General features: G+C 44.9%; 7 protein-coding genes across 7 annotated transcripts; 3 read left to right on the forward strand and 4 right to left on the reverse strand.

The window, feature by feature from the left end:
- Positions 1-491: 491 nt before the first annotated feature.
- Positions 492-3,006, reverse strand: N7484_008165 (DUF3435 domain-containing protein; the record flags this gene model as incomplete). Its single annotated transcript, XM_057118552.1, has 5 exons — positions 492-1,534; positions 1,583-1,971; positions 2,025-2,347; positions 2,417-2,651; positions 2,717-3,006. 5 exons carry the CDS (start codon positions 3,004-3,006, stop codon positions 492-494), a joined length of 2,280 nt encoding a protein of 759 aa, XP_056971587.1.
- A 3,219-nt stretch (positions 3,007-6,225) lies between these two features.
- On the forward strand, positions 6,226-7,677 carry N7484_008166 (chromo domain-containing protein; the record flags this gene model as incomplete). The annotated part of the gene is made up of 1 exon (XM_057118553.1): positions 6,226-7,677. The coding sequence occupies one exon, from the start codon at positions 6,226-6,228 to the stop codon at positions 7,675-7,677; it is 1,452 nt and encodes a 483-aa protein (XP_056971588.1).
- A 1,447-nt stretch (positions 7,678-9,124) lies between these two features.
- Positions 9,125-9,992, forward strand: N7484_008167 (uncharacterized protein; the record flags this gene model as incomplete). Its single annotated transcript, XM_057118554.1, has 2 exons — positions 9,125-9,555; positions 9,617-9,992. The coding sequence occupies 2 exons, from the start codon at positions 9,125-9,127 to the stop codon at positions 9,990-9,992; spliced, it is 807 nt and encodes a 268-aa protein (XP_056971589.1).
- A 1,730-nt stretch (positions 9,993-11,722) lies between these two features.
- On the forward strand, positions 11,723-13,073 carry N7484_008168 (uncharacterized protein; the record flags this gene model as incomplete). The annotated part of the gene is made up of 3 exons (XM_057118555.1): positions 11,723-11,852; positions 11,899-12,655; positions 12,707-13,073. The coding sequence occupies 3 exons, from the start codon at positions 11,723-11,725 to the stop codon at positions 13,071-13,073; spliced, it is 1,254 nt and encodes a 417-aa protein (XP_056971590.1).
- An 868-nt stretch (positions 13,074-13,941) lies between these two features.
- N7484_008169 (glycoside hydrolase superfamily) lies at positions 13,942-15,936 on the reverse strand (the record flags this gene model as incomplete). Its single annotated transcript, XM_057118556.1, has 4 exons — positions 13,942-15,106; positions 15,159-15,286; positions 15,664-15,709; positions 15,770-15,936. The coding sequence occupies 4 exons, from the start codon at positions 15,934-15,936 to the stop codon at positions 13,942-13,944; spliced, it is 1,506 nt and encodes a 501-aa protein (XP_056971591.1).
- An 832-nt stretch (positions 15,937-16,768) lies between these two features.
- Positions 16,769-19,362, reverse strand: N7484_008170 (ABC transporter ATP-binding protein; the record flags this gene model as incomplete). Its single annotated transcript, XM_057118557.1, has 3 exons — positions 16,769-17,924; positions 17,977-18,921; positions 19,031-19,362. 3 exons carry the CDS (start codon positions 19,360-19,362, stop codon positions 16,769-16,771), a joined length of 2,433 nt encoding a protein of 810 aa, XP_056971592.1.
- A 1,095-nt stretch (positions 19,363-20,457) lies between these two features.
- On the reverse strand, positions 20,458-22,047 carry N7484_008171 (uncharacterized protein; the record flags this gene model as incomplete). The annotated part of the gene is made up of 1 exon (XM_057118558.1): positions 20,458-22,047. The coding sequence occupies one exon, from the start codon at positions 22,045-22,047 to the stop codon at positions 20,458-20,460; it is 1,590 nt and encodes a 529-aa protein (XP_056971593.1).
- Between the last annotated feature and the right edge of the window lie 2,849 nt (positions 22,048-24,896).

The raw sequence follows: 24,896 nt of genomic DNA on the forward strand, positions 1-24,896 counted from the left end.
CAGCGAAAATGAGGTTTGGCCTTGGGCATTGACGCATCACTCGTGATATGGCTGGGTGCCTCGGACCGTCGATTATTCAATTTTCGAAAGGGTTACTTCGACTGTCGCTTGTTTGTTGGAATGGACAATTTGAGACAAAACTGATTTCGCTCGCCTATTTCATCAGCTTGTGGTAGACACGGGACCATGGAGTCCCGACGCCTATTTATTGAGGCCGAGGGTACAGGAATGGCCTGTTTCATTGACTAAAGGCAGCTCGGATTACCTATGGAAGCCCTCAACGTGATGGCAGGGCTGTAAAATACAGGAATGGAACGCTTTCAGATTATCAAAATTTACGTTTATTCCTTTATTTAGCTTGTATATAATTGCCCAAATACACATTAGCGTCTATCCATATCGGGAAAACATCCTACGGAGGGTCAGTCAGTTGGAGCTGCTTAGCGCATCTCTCGTCTTGCTGACCGGCTGACCAAACCCCAAGAAGTTTTTCAAGCAGCAGCGCAGCTGTCTAACTGAACCAGGGGCCCAGTCAAAGTCTTATGAAGATCAAATGCGTGTCGCTGAAGATGCATAGGCTCGGAGAACTTCTCATCGCAAATATTGCATGTAATGATCGTGCTTGAAGTGAGGTTTCCCAAATGTTTCCGCTTAATATGTTTCGTCACATCAGCGTGTGAGTGGAATTTTTGAATTCGTTTCGTGACATCCAAGCCTTGTTGACCCAAACATATGAAGCAGAAAAGAGGACGATGGTCCTTCATGATAGATCGAAGCGCAGACTCAAATGGCGTTTCCGGTTGAGAGAGCACTGCCTCGCCCGCGCTCTCCAAACGTTCATCGTCAACCGCCTTAGTCCCAACCACCTTGTTCTCCATCCGTTTATTTCGTGGCAAGCGACAAGTGTCTCCCTCTTCGAACTGGCAATAAGCAGCCACTGCATCAATTGCTTCTGTTCTCCGAGCCATCTCCTCTTCCAACGTTGTTCGAGGCAAAGTTAAGAGGCTCTTGATGAGTCGTTGCTGCGGAATCGGAACTTCAGTGGAACATTCCAGCGGTTTCTTACTCGAGTCAGCCGGCCCAATCCCGGAAAGCTGGCGCTTTATCTCCAGCATTGGCTGTTCTCTATCGTATTTGCTCTGTATCTGCAAAAGCAGGGCGTCCTGTGCACGCTTCTTGGCGCCGATTAACTCTTGGTTCAGTCTTCTGTATCTCTCATACGCGGGCGTTCCTTTATTCTGTGATAAAGGGCGCCCTAGGGATCGAGCGATGTCATCCCGCTGACGTAGCACGGCCGCAATTTCCGGGAGCTGGTTCACAGACGTGGACTGCTCGGTCGTCAACTCTTGTGGACGGTCTGGATCAATGGTCCGGCTCATCCGGCAAGCCGCACGCATGATATCCTCTTCTGGATCGAGGCCGCGGATGATCGCTGGTAAGTTCTTAGAGATCCTTCTACTGAGATAGAACTTCAAGAAAGTGCGAGTATCGGCATGATGCATTACTAAATTTCGCAAAGAATCACTGACAGAGGCTAGAGTATAATTAGCCCTTGAATCCTTCAATCAAACGCATTACTCACCACTACTATCTAACGCCGACCCCGCCCCATATCGCAAGCTATATGGGCGTGTGACTTGTTTAATGCCTGTAATGACACCCATTCTTTTTACCCATGGTTCCAAAGTTGAATAAGGAAGAGCATTGGAAGGGGAGATGCCGATTCCATTCAAACTCCGTTCAGACATCCGGAATACCGGTACATCATCCATCATCGGGTCAAGCTGTAGTCGTAGCTCATTACACTGATCACGAATTCGAAGTCGAGTAAGTTGGCTTGCAGACACAAGTACTTCTTCGCCATCCACCCGATCGAAAGCTCGATCTGCAAAGAGAAGACCTAACAGGAACACATGCGGGCTCAGGACTAAGGAAGGATCAAAAATGATCTCGGGCAGAATATATGTGTTCCTGTCAAAGTGTCAGGGATGGGAAGAAAAGGACTTGGATATCAGATGACTTACGCGTCCTTAGCCCCTAGCCATTCCTTGGTGAACTCGAAGGTGAACTCGATAACAATACGGTGCGGACCGCCTTGTGGGTCACGTAAAAGACTGACTTGGATGTGACGATATCGCAGATCGAGTATGGCCTGAGGACGATTTGTTGTGAGACCTGCGAGCTGCAAGAACAGCCCAAGTGCAATACGGTGGCGACCATGGCCAAATTTCTTCTTTGTTGTGCTCACGGTAGTCTCAACGACCTTTGCTAGATCCTCCACGTCCATAGGAGGCTTTTCTCGCCCTTTGGTTGACAGTTTATACTTCTTTGCCAATCGTCGGATCACCTAAGTTTGAGTCGGGTCAGCCTTGAAGAAGAGTATACAGCTGAGTGATAGTAGAATGGCATTTCATACCCGACGCATCCTCCGGTTCATCTGATTCCCAATCTTGTTGGTAGTGGACCTCTCATACACGAGCCGGAAGACCTTCCAGAATGTGTCCAAGGAGCTTTTGCACTTAATGCCTGGAAGCCTTCGCCCATTCTTGCCCCGTCGTAGGTTGAGAGCCCATTCAAGGAAGTTATACAAGATTGGAATCGATATACGACGATATTCGTCGTTCGGGTCTTTTCGAATGAAGCAGCAGAACCTTGGTTGAACATTTGTCAGCTCAGGTGTGTCTCAGGTGAGGAGAATCATACCAAATTGACTTACTGGATCCACTTCTCCTCAATTCGGTCGAGGAGGGCTGTAGTACCTTTGCCGTAATCCTCCTGAGTGTACACAGTCTCGTCAAAGTCTTGGAGTTGTCGAATGTAGTACTCAGGCGAGTGCTCATTGTCGGCGAAGAGTAGAGCTGCGTCGTTGATGTCGCCTGGTTGCCCTGCGTCATCCTCGAATTCTGTCAGATCAGTGTCGGATTGATTGTCCCCGACGCTTTCTTGATCAGAGAACTCGCTATCGCTGGATGAAGGACTACGGGCCTTCTGAGCGCGACGAGCCATGATGCGATAGATGCAGCAGGATCTATGAGACGAAGGTCCCGAAATCAAAAAAGATTTTCAAAGTGAAAGCTGCGGACGACTCTTATAGCAGAAGGTCTGGAGATTGAAGAGAGGTGACAATGGAACAAAAGCCTGAGAGGCGGGAGATGCTGCTATTTAAACGGTCGGCGCCCTCAAGGAACGGGATCTAAAGGCTTGCGGGAGTTTGAGGGTCAAGTACATTAATGGAGATGTGGGTCCAGACTCCTAGAGCAGACTACTGCGGTGCGAACCACACGACTCGGCCGTGCATTAGGGCCCGCAGTGTGTTGGTGCGTGCCCGGAGTGGTTTTGTGGGTGGAAGGAATTTTGGCAGATGAGCTGCCAAAAACGGCGTCACTTGCGGCCAGAAATGGCAGCCTTTCTGCCGTCATCTACTTTATAGTAGTACTTCTAAGGTTTATATTTCCTTATATAGTAGATATCTTATTAGCTTGTCCTATAGATATATATCGCATTTGCTAATATATTTTTATATCTTCTTATATATATTTAGGATATAGAAGTGGCGGGTAATTAGTTCTACTATTTTTTTAATTCCTAGGTATCCCCTAGTAGGTTTATCGTGGTATTTCTAGATAATCTCTTCCTATATTAGTCTAGGAATATAAATTAGTTTATGTATTAGTAATATTCCATTATCTAGGGTTACTTAGCGGTTTTTATGGTTAAGTATCTATTCTAAAGCTTTATCTTTAGTAGTTACTTCCTTAATTTTTTATAGCTAAGTATCGTCCTATAATTCGCTAGTTATAGTAAGGGTTTAGTAATTATATACTAGGTTTCCCTTCTTATCCTTAGTTAATATAGCTAGTACTACTTCTTTAACTCTAATCTAATAGTCTAGTCTTCTACTAAGTGTGTCTACTTAGCCATTACTAGCTCTACTATAGTGTTTAATCCTATAATTAAATTACGAGAGTGTTTTAGCCTAGTATATCTATCTTCTTATAAGCTCCTTCGTTATCGTGAAGTAAGTTAGGTTCTTATGGTCTAATTTAACTAAGACCTAGTGTTTTGCTCCCTTAAGATATAGTCTCTATATTTTAAATACTAACACTATAGCTAGTAATTCTTTATTATAGATGTTATAGTTAAGTTCCGCTAGTGTTATCTTTCGTGACTAAAAGGCGATTACCCTAGGTGCTTTAACCCCGTTAATAGTTATTATCTATATTAATTATGCTCTAAGCGCGAAGTTAGATATATTAGCTTCTATTATAGATGGTAATTCTATGTTAAATATATAGAGGATTAGTCTTACCTAGAAGAGGTTCTTAAGACCTTAAAATAAGTCTTCCACTACTTAGTTTTATTCCTACTTCTATTCTTTCTTAGTAAGCGTGTTAAGTCCTATAGCTATTTCCCTAAAACCGTCTATGCTTTTTTAGTAGTAGTTATATAGTCCTCTAAACTATTAAATGTCCTTTATATTCTTTAGTTAAGGCTATTCTAGGATACTTTTAACTTTCTCTTCTTCTATGCTAAATTAATTATTATTAATAATATACCCTAGGAATCTAGTTTATTACACGTGAAACTCGCACTTCTTAAGTTTTAAGGTTACCTTAGCTTCCCTTAGTCTTAGGAGTACTTTTTTTATATATTCCTGGTGTTTCTTAATGGTTTTAGAATATACTAAGATATTATCTAGGTAGGCTATAATAAAGATATCTAAGTAGCTAGCTAGCACGCTAAAGATAAATCATTAGAATAATGCTAGTATATTAGTAAGCCTAAATAGTATTACTATATATTTAAAGTATCTAAACTTTATTTAGAATGCTATTTTCTACTTATCTCCTTCTTTAATCTATAGGCGATTATAGGTATCTATAATGTCGAACTTTAAAAAGTACTTAGTGCCTTAGATCTAATCTTAGATCTCTTAGATTAGGGGTAGTGGGTGTTAGTCTTTCTTCGTAATCCTATTTAATTATTAGTATAAATTGTAACGGTTAGTGGGGCGCTAGATCTAGCCCTTATTGAACCACTATTCTACCTTTCTTGACCGCCTACCTAGCTTTACCCACTCCCTACCCTTTTAGGTTTAGCGTCCTTACCTCTACCCTATTTAGGTTTAGTGCTATCACTGGCCGCTTTTACCGCCTTGATCCTTCTATTATCTATCTATAAAACACCACTCTCTTCACTTATAACTTATCCACGCACTTCCTCTTTTCTCCCTCTCTACCCTATCTCCCTTTTTCTCCTGGCCCCCACTGACTATTACGAGTCTACACTCCACTCATCGCCCTGCTCATCTTATGCTTTTGCCGCAAATGCCGTTCGATCCGGTGCTTAGCCCCTGCTAGCCTGTGTAAGCTGAGATACGGACCCAATCTCCTACATAGGAGGTTAAGTATTGACGTGATTCAGCATCCTACCCTAAACTATGAGTTACTAGCTATTATGTCCTAGAGCTACGCATCTCGTCTTCTTTCTACGAGCGCTTCGCCGCTTCTTGCTTAGAGTCTCGGTTTTTGTCATTTTTTCTTGCGCGGTGCTGGAACGGCATATCGGCCATGTCCGACACATATGCCCCTCCCTTGCGGTACTCAGCCGGATGTCACATTGTTCATCTTGGCAGTACCGCATATCCACTCTAGTCACCTTGGTTCCTAACGCCTTGGCATCTGTTTGAGATGAGCATCAGTCTCCCCGGATCCTTCTCACCCAATTAATGCGGTTTTCGGAATCCACGGGCCCAAATCCAAGCCAATGGCAATAATGCCGCATTCAAGCCTACACTCGGCTTATGATCCTTGGTCGTCATGCGACCATAAGTGGACCACGACAAACTCCACTTCCCATCGATGGTGATGCTTCTGCCTAGCAAATCAAGTTCAGGTTCGAAGACTTGGTGGATCAAGGTTACAAGGGGTTGCCAAAGAGTATCATAGAAGTTTTCCGATGACCTACGGCCAATTTGTCGTGGTCGTTGCGTCTGCGCCGATTGGGTGATATGGCCGAGATTGAAGTTGCTCTGGGCAGCACGGATTTCATCTCCCCATTATATCTATAAAGGAGCTCATGGCTCCCCTTGAATGGCAAGCATGGATCAAGTCTTGTTCATCTTCCCCTTCCCATTACCTGTTCCCCAAACCCCATTTCCTATCCCTTCCCCGTTTCAGGGTCTGTTTTGAGCATTTTCAGGTCATAAATCCCCCTTCCCCCAACATGTCAAAAGGTATCTATCACCTCAACTCTTTTCGACCATGGAATCCTTTTCAGAATGAACCACCATCTCTGCGAAAGCCAATCGAAAATATTCGGTATCCGAGCCCTGAGCCGATCACCACTCTTCCACCTCCGTCTATGTCTCATGGAGAAGTCTCAGAGACCCCGGGGAGCCACGACAAAGCCCAACGACATCCTCTTCCTGCTCGCCCACCTTTGGAAGTTTGCTTGAGTAATGAACTCCCGTCAGACCCTCAATCAACCAGATCAGAAGCAACAGATCAACAGCGAATTGTTCCTCTTGAGCAGCTTCCTCGAACTCCCCACCCTGGAAACTCTATCCAGATTCTGAGAGTCCCAGATACCATACACATCGATCCTGCAATTCTGGGCGATTCATGTCCAAGTGCCGATCATGTCGCCGATACTACAACCGACCAAGATACTGCTCTCACAGACACGCGTTCCTCAGTGGATCCGTCCTTCCTCGAAGCAGATCTCGTCTACTTAAACCCTCTTCCGTTAAGCCAATGTGACACCGAGGACATTGCCATGTTGGACCAACTGGCTCCTGAAGTGACAATGCCCTCGTATACTAGGAAGAAAAGGAAGCGGGACCACACTATTAAACTGCCCCAAAAAAGAACCAGTGGTCACAAAAGTCCGTCCTTTACTTCGGTTCAATCTCATTTCTTAGCTATGCCAGTCGAGGAGCAATTGCAGTTTCTATCCTGGCTGTTTGAGAGAGCTTTGTCATATTGTGTTTCTACACCGACGAGTGTGAATCCCGCAGTAACAGCACACTTGGGTCCATCACTCGATGCGGAAATGATGCACGATTGTGCTCATGAAAACTCAGAAGCTGAGTCCGCGGACGCGCAGCCTTTGTCATCCCAACATACATCCATATCAAATCCGCATCATGAAAGGCTGTCACATACCGAAGACAGACTTGGAGTGGTGGAGAGTGATGAAACTGAGCATGAGGTCGAAAAAATCCTTAAACATCAGGAGAATTCTCTTGGCTCCGTTTTATACCTTGTGAAGTGGAAGAATTATGATGTCACTGAGGCCACTTGGGAACCACACGATTCCATGCAGGACACGGCTGCGTTGGAAAATTACGAACGAGAATTGGCTATCACTATGAATAAGAGTCGTAATTCTATGCGTGTTTTCACTAGCAACCCTGATCACGGAACGCAAACATTCTGTTCTGCCAACCATTCAAATGCAGTTACCGGAAGCACAAAAGCACACAACCATCTTCCCACAAGGAGAGGTCTCAAGTGGTCTCCAGAAGAAAAGCGTTTCCTTACGAAGCTGAAGCTAAAAAAGAAGGTTCCTTGGTCGAATGTGTGTCAGCAATTTAGGCGGGAATTTCCTGGTCGGACTGACGGCACCATCCAACTACAATGGAGTAAAATGAAGGGGAATGTACTATATCAATAGTTTGAATGAACAAAGATCCGCTTCTTTCCTGCGAAAGATGAAAAAAGAAGAACCACAACGTCGATCTTAATACCATTCGACCCATGGTTCTCCTCCTAGACACTCTCACTTTGGTCAAGGGACTTGGTGAATCCAAAGCATGTAACAATATGAAGAACAAGTTGATTTAGGTTGGGAACCATGCCTTGACTCTGCACTTATGACGCAGCCACATTCGAACGCAGACCTAGAAGATCCAATTAGCTATGTAAACCGGGATCGACATATGGAGTCTAAATTATCTATCGATCATTATATATCGTCATCATATTGGGTGCTTTAGGGTCATTGACTAGAACAAATATGACTGAAATTTCACAAAATATATTATAGTCTGGGTTACTGAAGCAATGAATTACATATAAATGGCCTTTTCTCTATCGTGAGAACCTTCCTTGATTTAAAAGCTGTAATAGCGTGAAGTCTTTTTTTCTCTTTTTTTTTCTTTTTTTTATCCCTCCCAAAGTGAGCTACATACTGGTTCTCTACTCCCACTTCTTGAATTGAGTCTTCCGGATCCGTGCTTAACCCTCGCCGCTTTCTGCTCACTGAGTAAAACTGAGCACGCCCCTGAGAGCACTGATCTGCTCACTGAGTATCACCTGATACTCACCTGAACAGTCTGATCCACTCACTGATCTTGATCCAAGCACCCTGATTCGCTCACTGAGTCTAACTTAGCCTAGGTGTGAGCGGCCTGAGTAAACTACACCAAGAAAATGCAATACGCTAATATTAACTCCTCTTTAGACTGGCCCCATCGTTTAGACTGGACCCATCGTTTAGACTGGCCCCATCGTCGCATCACAAAAGGCCTGGCATCAGAAATGTAGCTAAACAATTTGGTGATGAGGCTGCACTCAATATGTTACATACTCCCAGGAATACTTCGTCTACCTGGTCCCAGCATCTCTATTAGGAGTACTGATTTGGATGAGTCTGCTGATTTGCAATTTGCTATAGTACGGGTGGTGATTACGAGAGAGATATTCTGCGGAATATGACGGCAAGTCACTCTAGCCAATTAGCTCGTGCTTCTATAGGCAATCGTCATCTCCTTGCGAAGCTCCAACATTCAATTCCTGCTCCTAGGAGCCCACCGCATATTCCAGACATAGAATAGTCATGAGACGTGCGTAAAAAATTATCGGGCGTATAGTTACTCGGGTTCCCAGGAACTCGGGCCATTATCTACCCCTAAGATAACTGAATGCCTGACGTGCAAGTGCCACTCTGACAAAGATAAATAGCTGATTTTTCCTCCCCTCCATACAAATATCGCACTGACATCTCTCTTTTCCTCGGCAATCTGTCCGATTTAAAGTATCCTGCAAACAAAGTGAGTTCTTTTGGATTTCCTAGATTTGAGAACCGCGGACTGATCCTGAGTTTAGTTTGCTTGCCTACAATGTCCGAACCAACAAGCGAAAATTCGCTCACTGCAAAACGCGTGGACATGGCGCGGGGCAGCGTCGCCGCCCTTCTAGAAGAAATCAAAACAGCGGAATTTACAACCGAGGCTGTCAAGGAGGTTTTGGATTTACTGTGTTCCATCGACATGGCGCTGATGAGGCTTGCATCGTTGTTTGACCAGCCACAGTCATGCATAGTCAAGCTTGGAAACCAACATTATCTTCGCATGGCAATCTGGAGCACCCAAGATGCCTGTGAAAGATATAAGTACAACTTCACGGAGTGGATAAGTCCTTCCAATAGCAACTCTCTACGGGACCATTGGAATATTTTTGAAACCTTTAAAGACATAGCATCGCGACTCTTATGCGAACGGCTACGACTCCTCGAAAATACCATAGATCAGGCGGTACAAATATCTACATCGTATGTTAATCTTGAATACCCTATTCTTCTAGGCTCCAGCTCACTCATGTTGTTTTTCTAGACTTACCACCTTTGCCGTCTCGGACAACACATCCGATGAAGAGTGGAAGTCGATACTAGTGAAAGAGAACTCCCTACACTTGGCGAGCATCGACGCGAACCAAAGTTATGATGCAAATCAGCTTATAGGAAGGGCTGCAGAACGTATTGCTTGCGAAATTCAAGGACATGGCATTGTACTGCAATACCATAAAAACTTTCTCAAAGGACTTCTGGACGAGTTTGACCAGCTACAAAGGGGACAAGCAACCGATTTATCGAACCAATGTCAACTTTACCCAAAAGCTATTGGTGATTACCCCGATGATGTGGTCCAATACATCGGTCGGAATGGGTTAATTACCAGGAATGGGATCGTGATAGGAAAGCGTATTTGATGACTTCGAGACTCCATCCGCTCCTATGGACTGTGCGAAATTGTCTTAGAGTTAGCTGACTAAATATGTTGTTCAATCAGCCAATTGTGCCTAGCTGCTCTTTAACTTAGTGGGCTTCTCTATGTAATATAATTTCCAAGCAGCTAGATAGGCTCTTTTTTCTAAATCATAAGCTTCAATCCGTCTGGTATAAATGAAGTTTCTAGTATAGCTAGATTTACCGCGCCTTATCCAGATAAGCATATTTGCTCTCACGTCAGAGCTTCTTAGCCAATATGGACATGTTGACTTTATTCTTCTGATCCTTCTTGAGGCCTCTTTTAGGCACCAGATCGAACTTTGGATAAATCGACCGCTCTATTCTTGCACCTGTTTCAAAAGCGTAATGAAAGCCCGATCTTAGGAAAAATAATTTCCTGGCCAGGATATCTCTTCACATAGCCGATAATCTACTCTAAGCTACAGCCCTAGAAACTAGTCAGTATTGAGGTAAGCCTGAAACAAAAGTATATCTTTATCATGAAAGATGTTACTATACTATCATGTTGTTAGCTTAGATTAGTGATGAATCATTGATTTGGTTTTTTCGACGATTAATATATCAAAAATAAATGACATGTAGTGGATTAATATGGCCTTTATTATTGATTTAGTGAGGAATTGGGAGGGTGAGGAATTGGGAGGGTGAGGAACTGGGAGAGTGAGGAATTGGGAGAGTGAGGAATTGGGAGAGTGAGGAATTGGGAGAGTGAGGAATTGGGAGAGTGAGGAATTGGGAGAGTGAGGAATTGGGAGAGTGAGGAATTGGGAGAGTGAGGAATTGAGAGAGTGAGGAATTGGGAGAGTGAGGAATTGGAAGGGACTGAATGATGGACTTTGAGGCCGGTGAAGCGTGAGCTAGAATTCCGTCCACCGCTAGGCCACTTATGACTAACCCTGACCCTGCTCTGTCGGCCCCTGTCAGTGTCTGTCAGTGTCTGTCAAGGTCTGTCAAGGTCTGTCAACCTCCGTCAATTTTTTCCAACCTTTGTCAGCATCTGTCAGCCCCTGTCAGCCCCTGTCAGTGTCTGTCAGTCTCTGTCAGCCCCTGTCAGCCCCTGTCAGTGTCTGTCAAGGTCTGTCAACCTCCGTCAATTCTTTTCAACTTTTGTCAGCCCCTGTCAGCCCCTGTCAGTGTCTGTCAAGGTCTGTCAACCTCCGTCAATTCTTTTCAACTTTTGTCAGCCCCTGTCAGCCCCTGTCAGTGTCTGTCAAGGTCTGTCAACCTCCGTCAATTCTTTTCAACTTTTGTCAGCCCCTGTCAGCCCCTGTCAGCCCAGTCGCTAGCCCTGCCACTTGCGCCGATCTCTGTCGCTTCCTGTCATCCACCGTTTACGGCTCTCACTTCTGTTCTTCCATTCACCCTCAGGACGCTGCTGACTCTAGCAGAGATGGGAGAAGCTCCAAGTGATGTTTGTGACCTCCTTGGGCGTCAACGAACCAACATCAATGATCTTGTTATGAAAAATAATAGGAAAGACCCTGCGAGCGTACCCCCCGAAATTGAGGAATGCTGTCAACAAATCCATGCTAAAATCGGTAAGGGTTCGGGTATGTCAAAAAAAGTACGCGGAATCTGCGAAAAGATGAAAAAATTCAGTGCCTACGCGTGGATACTTATGACCAGAAGTCTTTCTTTTCGGGATATTAGTAGACTGGCAGATATTGATGGTATAATTGACCGAATCAAAATGTGGATCAAATACTATCCTGTTGATCCCAAGCTGGAAGAAGATGCTTGCTCATACGTTGATAAGCTTCTAAAGGGGGATATTACGCAACATTCGAGCAATATCCGACGTAAGAAACCAGAACACAATGGTATGGAGGCCTGTGACGGTTCATTTATCCCTACTGATCCCGCTAGTGTATCCGATGGAGCCAATTCACAACTCGCTACCCATTTCTCAAAGTGATTGCAGTATTGAAGAAGGGATCTTGGAACGGTTTCCCTTTTTGCGTGACATTGAGAAAGAAGTGTCACCAGCCGATCCAACAAGCATCCAACATGTATGGTCCGATAATCAGCTGGATGAGTGTCTCGCGCGGCCATTTCATACTCCTATCTTCTGGCGCGGTTATACTCAGCAATACCCCCTGCATGGCATACCATTATCCATATCTGAATTCTTCAAACGCCTAGGTCAATTGGGTATTGAATCGCTGCATGTTCATGACCATACCCGTGAAGTGCCAAACTGCGTTCTGGGTTTAAGCGACATCAAGACGCTTTTCGAATCAACAGAACTTGAGGGATTGAACTGCCTGGATATACGAAATGAGTTTTGTTCTAGAGTGCCGCCTCATGTGAGCAGATTCGATTCTCTTCACATGGCTTTTCGACGGGCTGGAAAATCGGTATCAAAAGATGCACCCTTGAAAGTTAGATGGGATTACGCAGATCACGAGTTCTTTCTCCTCTCCGGCAAAAACTCTGTTTCTACAATTCATGTGGATACTGCTGGCCAACTCACATATATCATTGGCATCTCTGGCTGTAAGACATGGTATCTACCTCGCAAGCTAACTACCGACGCCATCGATAAGCTTACGACGTTTGGGAGCTCTACTCCCGAGGGTTATGGTGGCTGGATAAAGATTAATATTCAGCCTGGGGATCTTTTGTATCTATACCCAGCCTTGGGGAAGTTTCAAGCTGCTAACACTAGATATAGGATTATGCCACCTGGATGTCTTCATGCAGTCTTTACCCCCGAGAATTCATTGACCTTTGGAGGAAACTTTTATACCTTATCCCACCTTGGGAATAGTCTTCGGATGCTGGAGAAACAGGCCAAATTTGGCTACAACTTCAGTAATGAATCTATAAAAGAGGATGATTATAAGAATTTCCTTCTTATGTTAGACACTCCTGAGATTGAGATGAATTCTGAGCTACGAACAAGCATTGCCTCAATAAGTCAGTCATGGGATGTCACTGGGGACCATATCAACGAGGGTTTTCCAAGGCTGCACCAAAAACTATACAACCGGATATGTCAGGCACGGGACAAATTGTTAAGAACTTATGAGATAGTTTGAATATCAGTATATCCTGAGAAAATAGTGGTAATGACAGTTTCAGAAGTCATCGACTGATTAATCTTTTGCACCGTCTTATTGATACCATTTCAGGTTCGAGTGCTTAACTGATGATTCTTGAAGGCTCATTCAGACCTTGAATTATGCTTCCGTAGCTACGTTCTAGTTCGTTCTCACCTCTTGCCTTTGATCCCCTAAGTCTTTACAGGAGACACCGCTAAAGAAGCTCGTTTCTTTTGAGGAAAATGGAATGGAACCGAAAACCTGCCTCTGGTGTGCACCCGCCTTTAGTCTTAGCTGCAGTGCCCTCGTTTACAATTGCCGTGTTCCATAATCGCAACAGAATTCAACCTGAGCTTTGGTGAGATATAACGTATAAGATTTGTTATTAGCTACCCTGCTGGCTGAGGTATTGCCGTATTTTGCTATAGGAAGCAAGGTCATCACGACAAACTTGTGTGTTTAACTCAATATAGGTACATGAATTCTATTGGTGGTTCACGACATACGCCTAGATAGATCAAAGCCCAAAGGGTCTTTCTCTTATCCGTTCTCCGCCTGTCGCCCTCACTCTTGAAGGCATAGATAAGTTTTTTTTTTTTTTTTTTTTTTTTTTTTTCGCTCAGGCTATATCATTTTCCATCTCATCTTCTCACCTCTCTACGGCTCTAGCGCTATCAAAGCCGGCACGTGATCTAGTTGTCGTACTGTATGTTTTCTGTTTTTCCCAGTAATGCTACATCATGTCTTTTTTTGCATGTCTCGATTATTTCATCAAGTTCTCTATGGGTGGTGCAGCTAAATGTAGAAGAAATGTCTTCACTCAGCGTTAGAGAAGCGACTCATTAAGATGATTGCTGCAAGTCCTTTATTTATCAAATTCAGTTGAGAAACGCTCCGCTGAGCTGCCAGTGGTGTCGAGGTGGTCTCCCTTAAAGTCACAGTAGATAGAAGACCCATCTTGTACACAGATAAGACCTGAAGCACATTGTTGAATAACCCACTCTCCATTGTCACAAATTCCATACGAAGCACCACTACAGGTATAAGTGCCAGAAGTCGCACAGGCTAATCCGGAGGCTAAGCAGAAGTCGAAGTGCACATCCACTGTTGACGAAGCAATGGTAGTGGTAGCAGGCAAAGCAGTGGGAATTAAAGCAGTCGAGGTAGCTAAGATAGTTGTCTTAGCGTAGGTAGTCATGATAGTTCTTGTGGCTTTGACGTTAGTAGAACCGGAATTCTGTACGGTAGATAGCGTGATAGGCACAATAGTGCCAGCGAGGCCTAAGGTTGTAGAATCAGGAGGAGTCGTCACTGTGGATAGTATTGTAGCCTTGGTAGAAGAGAAACATCTCAAAGCGGACACAATACCAGGGAGAAATCCGTTATTAGCATATACTTGACTAGCATCCCATATCATAATACCACCAAAGCTTATATATTCTTCCTCGGCGATAAAATCGAGGATTGAATCGATAGTCGATACTGACTCATACCCAGCCGTGGCGCTACCGCCAGGAATACCAAGAAAGACCTTTACATCAGGATTAAGAGAAATAGTAGTGGCCCAGGTATTCCAACTATGGAAGTTGAAATTAATCTGTGTAGTGGAACCGGCGGTGAAATGGTTAATGCCACAGTGGTTATTATAGAATTGAACCCAAATAGCATCGAAGTACACTGTGCCATTAAGCATAGGGCTATCGGCGGCATCAGGGTAGACGCATTGAGGTGTGGCGGTTAGGTAGTATGTCTTGGAGGTATCCTTAACGAATAAGGCACGTAGCTCGTTAGCGAAAGCAGGCATATTATCAACAGTAGACTCAAAGTCGAAATCGAATCCATCGATAATAGAATCGCCAAAAGGGCGATTTATTGAGGTGTTAGTGGAGATTGGCCCAAAGGTTTCCCAGATTAGCTTAGCGCTAGCAATAGCTGCTCCTTCGCTAATAAATCCTCCTTCGCTATAAGTAGCACCGCCAATCGAAAGAAGAATTGTTTTTCCAAGGTCCTGGCAAGTAACGATATCTTTCCTATCCTCTTATTAGAACTATAGAAAGCTGTTCTTTAGCAAGAAGTACTTACGCGATTTCAGGACAATTAAGAAGGGCGGTACCATCAAAGGTAGTACAGGAATCACCTGAATTAGCGAAATTAATTTGAGGGGCGCCACCCTCACCATTAATGACATCTAAAAAGGCAAGTTGGATGACCTAGATAGTCTAAAGATTAGTACATACGACATTTATAGTTGATAGCGAAATCAGCTTCCTCCCTACAGACTGATTTTCTTTTCTCAGGACCCACTGCCAAGGCCTTAGCGTAGATCGTTCATTGGCCAGGCTGCACGAAGTTGAGGGCGTTTGAGATGTGCGGTGTATGGTACTGTAACTTCTTCCCTTATGCTACACTTGGTGCTTCGAATGTTGGGCGGTAAACGTTGATCGCTACGGTACTCAATAAGGAGCAATTTACAGCGGCCCTTGATTCAGCGCGGTCCAGTCAATACACGATCTACGCTAAGGCCTTGGCAGTGGGTCCTGAGAAAAGAGAATCAGTCTGTAGGGAGGAAGCTGATTTCGCTACCGACTGTAATAGCAAGGAAGTGGTGAGCTCTTATACACCGATATCCGAGCCTATATAGCATGGTCAGTTAGTTTAATAGTCAAGTATTCAACAGCAAAAATCAGAAATACATGCTTTCACAGTAATAAGCAAGATTCTGCTGGGCAAGGTCGCCAGATGAATCACCATAGGAGTTTTGACCCCAATAAACAGCAACATTAGAAGCACTTGTCACATCGAGTGCAGCATGGACGCCTTTGAGGGTGAGAAAGGCCACAGCATTCTTCACGGAATACATGATGGTTCTTGAAAGAATATAATGGGTTGGTCAAGGATTGCTTTTCGTAACATCAAGAATTGTTGCAGAAAGGGTGTACCTTTCACCTATTTATGTTATCGCTTCAAGTGCGTCTGCCACGGGACTGATCTATGCATCAAACATAGACCCACTTTGTATCCTATAAACTGATATTCGTCATAGAATAGGCTTCATATAATACACTCGGAATTTTTCCAAAGGCTGTTCTTGTTATCAAGAGGCTAGAGCCACATAGAAGTGTAGAGACAGTGGAACAGCAACGTATCTCACTCGTCTACGACCCGAAATTGTTACCGCAAGTAATGGCTCGTCATTCTAAACTGCCAAAAAATTGAGGGTGTTTAGGCCAGCCATCTTGGATACATTCAGTCCGCTGGGAGTGGGTCGACAACAAGATGGGTTTTAATGCTCATCAAGTTTTTTTTCTCTCTTCTTCTCGTTCATTTCCTGTCCATATCTTTGATTGCTTCGTACAATGCATTCTTTTCTAGAAAATTGTCCAGTAAAGCTTTGACAAAACAACATCATATATATATAAATAAGGGATCAAGGAACTGAGAAAACCCCACGTAATGGAGACTATGCGAATAAAAGTTATACTAAGAAACCGTATCTAGGAACTATGAATTGCCCTATATTATAGCCTGCTAACAGCATGGCCGGTACGATAGACTGAAATTCGTCATTTGAGGTAGATAATTGCGCCAGCTATCTTTGTCATCCTGCTCTGAATTTCCGTACGATAAAAGTATATCATTCCTTTCAGTTTTAATGTCTAAAGAAACACATGGAATGGCCAAATTGAAAAAAATCACTGTGGTTCTTCTCTCCGCAGCTCGACATCCTCTGAAACATATGATTTCTGCTCTTGCCGCCACATAAGTGCATATTCACCACCCAAATTCACGAGTTCTTCGTGAGTGCCTCTCTCAACTATACTGCCATCTTTCAAAACTAGAATTAGGGGTGCCTTCATGATATTCTTGAGTCGATGTGTGGTTATTATTGTGGTGTGGCAAGAACTGGTTTCTGTGATAGAAGTTTGCACACGAAATTCGGATGCAGGGTCAAGTGCCGATGTGACCTCGTCGAACAAGCGAATCTTTGTCTGTTTGGGTACCAAGGCACGAGCGACTGCTAAACGCTGCTTCTGACCTCCACTAAGCTTCGTGCCGTTGGCGCCCACCTTGGCATCGAAGCCTCCTGGTACTTGATTGATCTTGTCAAGAATTGCAGCATCCCGGCAGGCCTCTGTCACCTCCTCAATAGTAGCATCATATTTGCCACTCGTCAGATTGTGGAAATAGGTATCGTTCAGCAAGGGAGAATCTTGCGACATAACGGTCATGTGCTTCCGAAAGTCATATTTCCTGATGTCCTCCCCATCGATGGTAATCGTGCCTTCGAAGTGATGGAATCCAGAGATGAGATCAAAAATAGTGGATTTACCACTACCAGATTCACCCACCAGGGCTGTGGTAGTTCCCGGCTCGCATACAAAGGTGAGCCCCTTCAGTAAACAGTGTCCATCCCGGAAAAACGTAACATTCCGAAACTCTATTTTGCCGATACATATGCCTCGTGGGATATCTCGGCGCTCGTAGACAACCATCGGTTGGGCTCGGAGAACTTCCAACATGCGCTCGGCATTAATCATAGCAGTTTGGAAAGAGTCATAAAGCCGCGTAAAAGTGCTCAACGGGATCAGGAGCTGTGATATATACGTGAAGACCTGTACGAACTCGCCCACGGGCCGTAGGCCAATGGAAACCTGATATAAAGCGTTGTAGCATATGGAGAGAAACAACGCCGTCAGAACGATGCTCTGGAGGATATTTTGCACTATCCCACGATTTTTTGTAACCAACTGACAATTGGTAGTCCGTTCCACAGCGCGGGCATATCGGTCTGTCTCTCGTTCTTCACAGGATAACCTGACGTATTTATGTGAAGCAATCAACTCGGTCCTGGATATATGCACGTCAGCCTATCTGTCTTGGTGGTGGAGAGCAAGCTTACTTTATTGCTTCCTCCTCCTTTGAGGCCTTCGTCAATTCCCTTTTAGCTTCTGCTTTCCATTGAGTCATGCGCGCAATGACAAGAAGGAATATCACCGAATATAATCCAATAATGAGGGCATAGTAGGCATCAAAGTTGATCAGAAAGTAGCCAATTGCAAAAACCAATTCCAGAATCGCGGGAAGCAATTCATTGGAAATCTGCTCTTGGAACTCTGTGACGGATTTGACTTTGTTTAAAGCTGACGCGAGTTCTCCTGTGCTTTTAGCCTGATGATACTCTAAGTCGAGACAGAGGGCATGCCCCAGCCCCGTTATCGAAAGCCGCCGATAGGTGTGTTGGCTCACTGGTATCCACAGCCATGAGCGAAGAATGTTCAAAGACTGCGAAAGTATATAGTAAACAATCCATAACTTGACCTCGGGCCGTGGAATACTGATAGTATCTGCCCCGTTTTGAATTTTGAGAGCTGTGATAATGACCCCAACTTGAGAATGGGATACAGCTTTTACCCATACTTGGAGCACAATGAGGATAGCACAGGCCGCCAGGATAGACTGGAGATGCCGTGACTTGGATGGCCAAATGCAAGGCCAAAAGGGTGCGTAAAAGCTAATGTTCTCCCACCAACGGGAGCTCGCTAAATCACAGCAGTGATTATTATCAAATGTGCTCTGCAAAAGCCGAGTGGTCTCTGGCAAGTGTAATCTTGTGAATGAGATGCACTTGCAGGCGTAAAGTAGAGCTAATGCAAGCAGCGCCAGAATCCGGACGCTGTGGGAGGTCACCTCAATCATCTCCCAGCCGGTGATGCTCTCACGGACCGGACCACCGTATGGGTCCCCGGTCATTGGCTCACGGTGGCGCGAGGTATAACGCGATAATGAGGTAGCTAAAATACCGAGTTCTATGGGAATGGCAGCGATCAAACACACGAAAAGAGTGCTAGGTGAGGACTCAGCATCGAATAGAGTTATCAAGGCCACTGTGTATAAAAGAACAGAGCAACCGAGGTAGATCTATGAAGATTAGCTTTTACGGGAGAAATAGTGACCATGTCTCCTGAAGACATACCGCCATGGACTCTCCGCCCCACCAATGCTCCGACCAAGCCACTTCGACATGGATAATATAGGTCAACATATCCGCGACGTATGTCATGAGCACCACAGCTGAGAGCCGAATGAAGTGCCCTTTTAAAGCCATCCATTTTCTGTTTTCGTGACATAGGCATGTGTCTGGGCCCGAGCCGTGGTTATTTTTCTTTGCTCTCTTTATGGCAACTATAGGTTCGACCATAGAGACAAAGACGAAGACGAATATAAGGAGAATGGGGTAGAAAACGCGCAAGGACTCGAATAATTCGTGAGTTGACTGAGGTTCCATGACAGGCGGCCTTCCTGACGGAAGAATTTCGGACTGGACGTTTGGCTGTAGATCGATGCGAGTCAGGAATTTTGGAGCAAACGCTGGATGAGATGAACTGCCTTGTTATGACCTACCAAAATCCCAAAACCTCCAATTGAAAGTGGAATAGGGTAGGCTTGATATTACCAGAAGAAAAATTGTATCGAAAAGGCAGACAGAATAAGTTGAACCTGAACAATGTAGAGTACTTAAAAGCTCCGAGCCCTAAAACCCTGCTTGGCTTGTTTTTGCCTAATCTGCTGACTGCATCCGACTCAGTGCCATGATCGCTGGCTTGGAAAGGGGCTGGATATGTGTCACCAGCATGCCGCCAATCAAACACCACTAGGGCTTTGCAATGGTCGAAGGTGCGCGAATTTCACATTTTCAGGCAAGCGCCAGACCTGCATTTGCTTTAGCCAATAGCTGGTTCCCTCACATCGGAGGCTTGATTCGACTCCTCCGAAACTGCGCGGATCATGCAGTAAGTCGGTTGGAATGTATTTTTGTGCGGGTTGACGATCGCGTCTTTGAAAAGTAAGCGGCCGGTATCATACCTCGGACCGGTCCACTTTTCTCAAAATTCTCATAGGCGGATCGATCGAGTGGATTTTATATTACCTGGCAGCATTGCTAGACACCGGACTCCCTCCGATCAGCCACCTTTAGCCAAGCCTAGAAGTGCCAGGAGTGCCAGGTCTCTAGGTAGCTTAAGTTCATTAAGTATTCAAAATTCATACTAGCCTGTAGTGATGTTACAAAGGGCTGATTCAAATGTTAGAATATGACTATTGGCACAGACTTCGGGCTTGATTCTCATACCCTAGCTAAGAGAAGGCTATGTGCAGAGTGTTTGGCTACCGAAGAACTAATTTTTTCTACCTCTCGTACTCTCTCGAGCCCAAGGAATCTATCATCCATCGATTACATGTTCTGATCCGACAATAGACCGAACCTAGACCACTGTTTCTAACTCTAAATGAGTATAATTCTTGGGATTCTTATCAACATCACCATGCGAGTCAATGAGGCAGCCATCATCCACCGTAATCGGCCCAATAGTATCTCTTCCTGCTAATCATGAGCCAGTTCTAGCTTGATCCATTCACTCGCTTCTGCGACGGCCGATTCAGGATCTTCTCGATGACGAATAAGATAGTCTCGAATCGTAGCAGGGGTGACCCTCCCACTGGGAATGTGTCCCGCAAACTCAGTAGATAGCGAATGTATAAGAGTGTTGTCAGGACTGTTTTTGGCGCTCTGATTTCGATCCCCATTAACCAAAGGATCTTTTGGGGTATAGAAGGTATTAAACAGCTCTTGGACAACCGGGCTACTAGCAAATTCAAACTTGACTTCAACGTCCACGCGGGCTTTGCGAGTTAAGGCGTGATCAAGCTTGTCTCTGTGGTTGGTAGTCATGATAAGAACACGGCCTGATGGAGCACCCACGCCGTCTATACAGTTGAGGAAAGCTGAGAGAGAAATCGACCCCTGACTCGAAGGAGACTCATTATCATGATCTGACAAGAGCTGTTCTTCGCTCATTTCAACACCAGTGGCATACACATCGATGGGGCGATTCCGTAAACCGGCCACATCAACATCCTCAATTAGGAGAATACATCGTTCTGGGAGCTCCTGGAGAAGCAGCGCTAACTTGTCTTCATCGAGAGAACTCAGGCTGAGAATATATATGTCCAGCCAGAAAAAAGTAGCCATTGCAAGACACAGGCTTGTTTTACCTGTGCCTGGAGGGCCATAGAACAGGTAACCGCGGCGGTAAGGCATGTATTGAGCTTCGTACCATTGGCGTGTAGTTGGATGGAGGAATCTCTTGGCATCTTCAACAGCTTTTTTCTGCTCGGAATCAAGTGCCACGCTGGCCAATGGTCGGTAGACGTTGGATTTCATGGGCTTCCATTTTTGTCCCCCCCCTGGCTGTCTCATACCTCGGAAGACATTTATCTCGTTGCTCTTATTTTGGAGACCTTCTCTTTGTATCTCTTCGAGGAGTGCTCTTAGTAAGTGCCGATTCCATGGAGCAGTATAAATTGTGATGTTCTCCATGAAGGCGTAAAAGGAATCGCTTTTGTCATTTGCGAATGATTTTCGACGGAGGGCAAACATACGACCACGGTGCCAAAAAAAACATGTATCATCTTTTTTTGGCGTAAGCAGGATGGGGTTTCTTGTGTTCCAGTCTCGAAGGCTCCGCCAGAATTCCTGATCGTCTGGGCTGAAGTCCGGTCGAATGTCCTTCCCCGATTGGGCCGTTTCTTCCTGTTTTTCGTCCTCCTCAACTTCCAACCTGCGAAATGGTGAATTATAGCTCGCCTTTGTCCCAGCAATAGAGTGTGTCGTTTGGTTCAATTCAGCATGCCCGGCTATAAATGCGATGAGCACATCATATAGTGGATCCTGGTACATGACTGTCACTGAGGGAGCATAATGCATAGCCCCATTTTGTAATTGCTGAAACAGTTTTGGCAGCACAAAGGTGATAAACGTCCAAGAAATCGCTATTATGAAAATCCAGAGTGAATAGGCGGAGAGATCAATTTGAAGATAAAATAAGATAAGGCGTGATAAGAGACCAAAGCCAGGTAAAAGCGTGTCGAGTAGTTTCTCGCTTGATAAATTCGTAGAGTTGTTGGAAGACATTTTTCTCGGTCGACAAAGCGCAAAGATCAGGGGTAGGTGATGTGAAAATACGAATGAAGGTCATGGGCTCTGGAGGACTTATATGCTGAGGTTGGCCACCGCCAAGCCCTGGAAATGGTATAGCTTTGAATGAACACCCTTCGTGGAGAAGGAATCTCCCATATCCAGGGGCAAATTAACATTTCATTATTTGTCAGATTATCATTCTCCGAATACTCGTTTCCCCATAAATTGCTATTCTCGGCAGATGATAATTCTGGGACTAAACCGATTTCTGCAAGTCCAATTGCCACTATCATCCAAGGCTCGAGCGTTTTGGATGAGAGTCGGAGCAACCGCATCTAGACCGCTAATTCGGGCACTGGACTTACTTTCTGTGGAGCTAAAAGCTAGGATCTCGTAGCCTGGACTTGGCGACGAATCCAAGACTACAAAAATATGGATCAAGGTACATGCATTGTCTGAGCATACTCCATGCAACATGCAGCAAGTATCACATACGCGTCAACATGTCAACCAGTGATGATATGGACTTAGATGAGGCAATAGGGAAGGAAGTGGAGACTTTGCGACTCTTCGCAGCTGGCATGAATGTGGATCGGGTGAAGTGAAGAAGGTATAGTGAGCATGTACTGATGATCAAGACGTAAATCGATCCATCGGAAGTGACAGGAAAAGTAGCAAACGAAAAGCGTGAACAGATTTTAACTGTTGTGGACTGTATCCCTGTAATATTTTGCACTATAATGGCTTCGGAGAAGGAGCAATTTGGAAGAGATTAGCATATGCCTTCACCACAGTCGGCGTCACGTACTTTATTCGGGGGTTATCTGGCAGAAGTGGAATAAAATATGCATGGGCAAGTTTTTTATTCATTTTGTCATAGATAGAATTTCAAGCGGCCCAACGGCCCATTGATTGGAAGCCCTGCTAATTTAGCCATCACATGCGAGCTCCATAATCCTGCTCCCAGGCGGAGCTGGGAAGCTTCGGTAAGTTTGATAGCATTTTCCTACGATGCTAATTTATTGTAATAAATCTGATGGCCTTGCCTTGAATAGTCCTGCTTAAAATGGCGAGGAAAGAAAGTGCAGCTTCTCCTACTGCTGGTGGCTTGAGATCGGGCCAATCGCTAACGCCCAATACCGCGCAGTGAGTACCGACAGGCATTGAGAGTAGCGTGCCCCCTGCTCCACACATCTGGCAACTCCTAGCACACGTATTCAGTATTACAAAGGCCATTGGTAAGAAAAGGCTCGTGCACAGGGCACTCAGCGTGTTCATTGGTGGCAGCAAGCAGCCCCACCTGGCTTTGTGACAGGGTATTTTGAAAGCTCGTGTAATAGAGGAAGGGGGGCTGGTCGCGTCGGTCATCCCAAAAGAGACAATCACCTTCACAACCAGTGGTTCCCAGAAGGCATCTTCAACCACAGTAGTATTGCACCCCACCATATTTGCGAGAAACGCCTCAGGTATTTTCGAGTGTTCCTCTGAGCAAGCATTCATGTTGGCATCGGGGTAGAAATAATCTCACCTAGCGAAATGACAGGACCAACTCTTGTAGTGCCATCATATGGGACTTTGCCTGACTGGGTAACAGGGAGTAGACCAATCAGTGCAAGCCGCCGTCAAGATGTAGTGCGTAAAGTAGAATTTCAAGTGCGTCTCGCGCATGATTCATGTCCTGCCGCTAATCTCACGCCACCAGTAATGTCACAGCAGATCCATGATAACCCAGACTTGAACTCCCGATAGAATTAGATCAATCAGGCATTAACTACGCGACGCATTCTTAACTCTGCTACGGCAAGAGATCAAAGCGTAGGTAATATCAGGCACTTAGTCCGATACAGCGCGTACATCTAGTGTTCCTCGACCGCAGGGTTTATGTATAAGTAGCTGCCCTTCGTTCCGTTCTTGTCTCAATACCAGATATAGTTACATTACTTCACAGAAGAATCAACATCATTTCACAAATAGCCATAGTCCTCTTTCTGGAACTTCTTTCAAGAATGTCTCTTCAGGTCAGTGAATCTATTATCTTTCACCTGTTGCCTGGAACAAGCGTCTGACGTTGAGAAAGTAGACTTTTCGCGTCCACGGCCTTCTCAATCCCGATTGCCGCATTTGTATTGAAAGCACGCTCCCCTGCAATCCCAAGGCCCATTTGCCGCCGAGCCTTAGTGACTCAGTCTCAGTCGTCATTTGTGTCGGCTTCAAAGCTTGGGACCTGGCAGTGAAACGAAAAACTGCCCGTCAATTTGCTGAATTTCTCGGCACCGATAACCTCACCAAATATCGCTTGCATCTCACAGCAGATCTTCTATTCTTACCCGATCGCGGAGAATCACCCAAAGAAGCCATAATCAGAGTCTTAACTCTATTCAAGAGTCAATATAATCAGGGTTTTCAGGAACATCTAACGTCAGAACACCCTGACGAAGAGATCATCGAATGGTTTGAGAAAGAATTGGAAGGCTTCGACCTATTACTAGAACTACTAGAACGATACGAATTATCTAGTCCTATTCCTCAGTGATGTTCAAACATTCCTCGGTTATCCAAAGAGAACTCAAATGCATTTAGTTTTTGTTCTCTGCGTAATTTTTTAATGATCATACTTTATGGGGTCTCTAACTTATTCTATCTCCCGTTTACTATAAATGTACACGGAGCTTCTTGGACATGTATCTGCGTCTCCCTCGGATTCTATCACTAGTTTGAGATATCCACAAATATAACATTGCAGGACAGCCTGCATGTGAAAAGGGCCCGAGATCCTCGCAAAGTCTTTTTTTGCGCTTTAAGGCCGCCACATAGTTCAAACCCTCATTTTTGCCTGCATTGGT

Source organism: Penicillium longicatenatum (genome assembly GCF_028827895.1).
Source record: "Penicillium longicatenatum strain IBT 33135 chromosome Unknown contig_4_segment0_segment0, whole genome shotgun sequence".
Classification (NCBI taxonomy): domain Eukaryota; kingdom Fungi; phylum Ascomycota; class Eurotiomycetes; order Eurotiales; family Aspergillaceae; genus Penicillium; species Penicillium longicatenatum.